This window comes from Buceros rhinoceros, unplaced genomic scaffold, assembly GCF_000710305.1.
Source record: "Buceros rhinoceros silvestris isolate BGI_N320 unplaced genomic scaffold, ASM71030v1 scaffold19217, whole genome shotgun sequence".
Taxonomy (NCBI): domain Eukaryota; kingdom Metazoa; phylum Chordata; class Aves; order Bucerotiformes; family Bucerotidae; genus Buceros; species Buceros rhinoceros.
In genome coordinates, this window is record NW_010424208.1 from 37,299 (window position 1) to 39,432 (window position 2,134).

A 2,134-nucleotide genomic window follows, 5' to 3' on the forward strand; every position below is an offset into this window, starting at 1 on the left:
CTATGTTCATATGAATTTTTCTTGCTTTTTTTCCCTAGGTGGAGAACCATGAATTTCTTGTCAAGGCTTCATTTGATCCTAATTTGACAGAGTTAAGAGAGAAGATGAACGAACTGGAAGAACAAATGCAGTCCCTTTTAAAGAGTGCAGCCAGAGAACTAGGTAGGATGTGAAACTGCCTACTTACTCCTTTGTAAAATGTTTCGAGATCAAGTGATGAAAACTGGTATAGAGGAATTAAGGAGGGAGGTTTGTAATATTTTATTATTAGTTTGGGGTGGCTTTAGTTGCCACAGTACAATCTGTTGAAAATTGAGTGATTTTTGGTTTATAACTTGGCCTTTTTTTGATTAAGGATAGCATTTCAGAATATTTCAGAAATTATCATCTATGTGACAAGATTAATTTTGTACAACTGTAACTCATCTAACTCTTGGCTAAGCTTAGTTACATCTTTTGAGGACATGCATTGAAACTTTCTTTTTTCCCCCTTGTGCGTTCTGCCGAGTGTCCGTTCAGGACATGCCAGTTTTCTTCTGAAGTTTTTTGCAAAATGTAGTATGTAAGCAAATGAGACATTTAAATATTCGATTATCCTATGTAAAAAATTCTTTGTGCAGCTGATGAATCGAACGTTCGAAGAGCAACTTTAAAAAAAAATCAATTTTTAATACAAATACAGCAAGGAAAACTGGCAACACCATAGTTATTTTAGGTTACACCTTTAACGCCCTGCATCGTGATTATTATAGTGTAAACAAGATACTGTGCTTACAGCAGCAATATTGAACATCTTTGCAGTGTGCTATGAATGTTTTTTGCATTTCTGGAGAACATGTAGCAATAGAATAATCATGAACCTCATTTGAATATGCCGTTTGCGAGCATACCAAAAAAAGAGCAGAGAATGAATCAGTAAACTTCTGTTGGGTCTGAGTATTTCTCCTAACTGTACAGAACCGAAGCCAGGATACTGAATAGTGTATCTGAGGCTACAGCGTATGAACTGGGGATTAATGAGCAGAAATAGCACAGGCTGCAGGATTTTTGATAAAACAGTTATTTTCTTTTTTTGTTCCTTTCATCAAAAAGGCTTGGAAGCTGGCAAAAGTATCAAACTGGAGACGAATTCACAGTTTGGGCATCACTTCCGAATAACTTGCAAGGAGGAAAAAGTGCTCCGTAACAATTCAAAATATGGAATAGTCGACACGCAGAAGAATGGTGTGAAATTTACTAACAGGTAAGAGATCATCTTGGTAGTTTTTCAAGCCTGTTGTGACAGAAACAAAATTATTCCTTTTCTTATACTTATGCTGATTAACTGGTTTGGCTACATCTTGAATGGCTTAATTTTGCATGTTTTTAATTGGCTTATGGATTGAGATGTTGAGCAAGAATGGTATGAGGGAGGAGTAGTCATACCGTTTGTGATAAAAGCTGCATTCCCCATTTACTTTGCCAACCATTAGCTATTTTTTGTCCTTTGACTTGGGCTAATTTCTGTTTCAGCTGCAGCTAGTAGCATAATTGCAGTCACTGTGTTTATACAGACACTTTCTGAAACTGCAATAGGAAAAGGGCTATTTATGTTTATCACTAAATAGGACATGCAGCAGTTTTATTGGTTATTACCTTTTTTTTTGGTTGTTCCAAATCATGCTGTAATTTCTGTTGGTCCTATGTTTTGGACTTAGATTCTGTACCACTAAGGATTAAGCTGTTTGAAAATTTCAGTCTTCAAGCTAATTGCATTGATGCTGTTTCACTGTCTTCTTGTCTGGACAGCAGTTCTGTCACAGGTCAACCAAGCAAAAGGTCTATACTTCTTGTTGATTTTTTAGCTTTTCTGCAGCATTTTAGAAGGAGCAAGGGCTACCTTGGTTGTCAGAGGTCTCTTTCTGTACTTGATTATTTTTACTCAGAGCAAACGAAGTAGAAAGTTGCATATGCAGAATCAGGTAATAACTTAGGTTGAAGACAGTGCCTTGAAGTTAACTGGTCTAACACCTCACTCAGAGCAGCACCACTTTGGAAATTAGATCCTGTTTCAAAGTTAGGTGAGGTAGCTCAAGGCCTTTCCCAGGTGCTCATTCTCCAAGCACCCTTCACAGCCTGGTGGGAGACAAGTTCC

At 37.3% G+C, this 2,134-nt stretch overlaps 1 protein-coding gene across 1 annotated transcript in view; it reads left to right on the forward strand.

Annotated features, from left to right (window-relative positions):
• MSH2 (mutS homolog 2) overlaps window positions 1-2,134 on the forward strand; it is a gene marked incomplete at its 5' end in the record, with an annotated part of 55,250 nt that overhangs the window by 37,091 nt on the left and 16,025 nt on the right. The window contains 2 exons of the mRNA XM_010140713.1: window positions 39-162; window positions 1,093-1,243. Of these exons, the coding sequence (XP_010139015.1) occupies window positions 39-162; window positions 1,093-1,243 (275 nt within the window). The remainder of the gene's footprint in view (window positions 1-38; window positions 163-1,092; window positions 1,244-2,134) is intronic.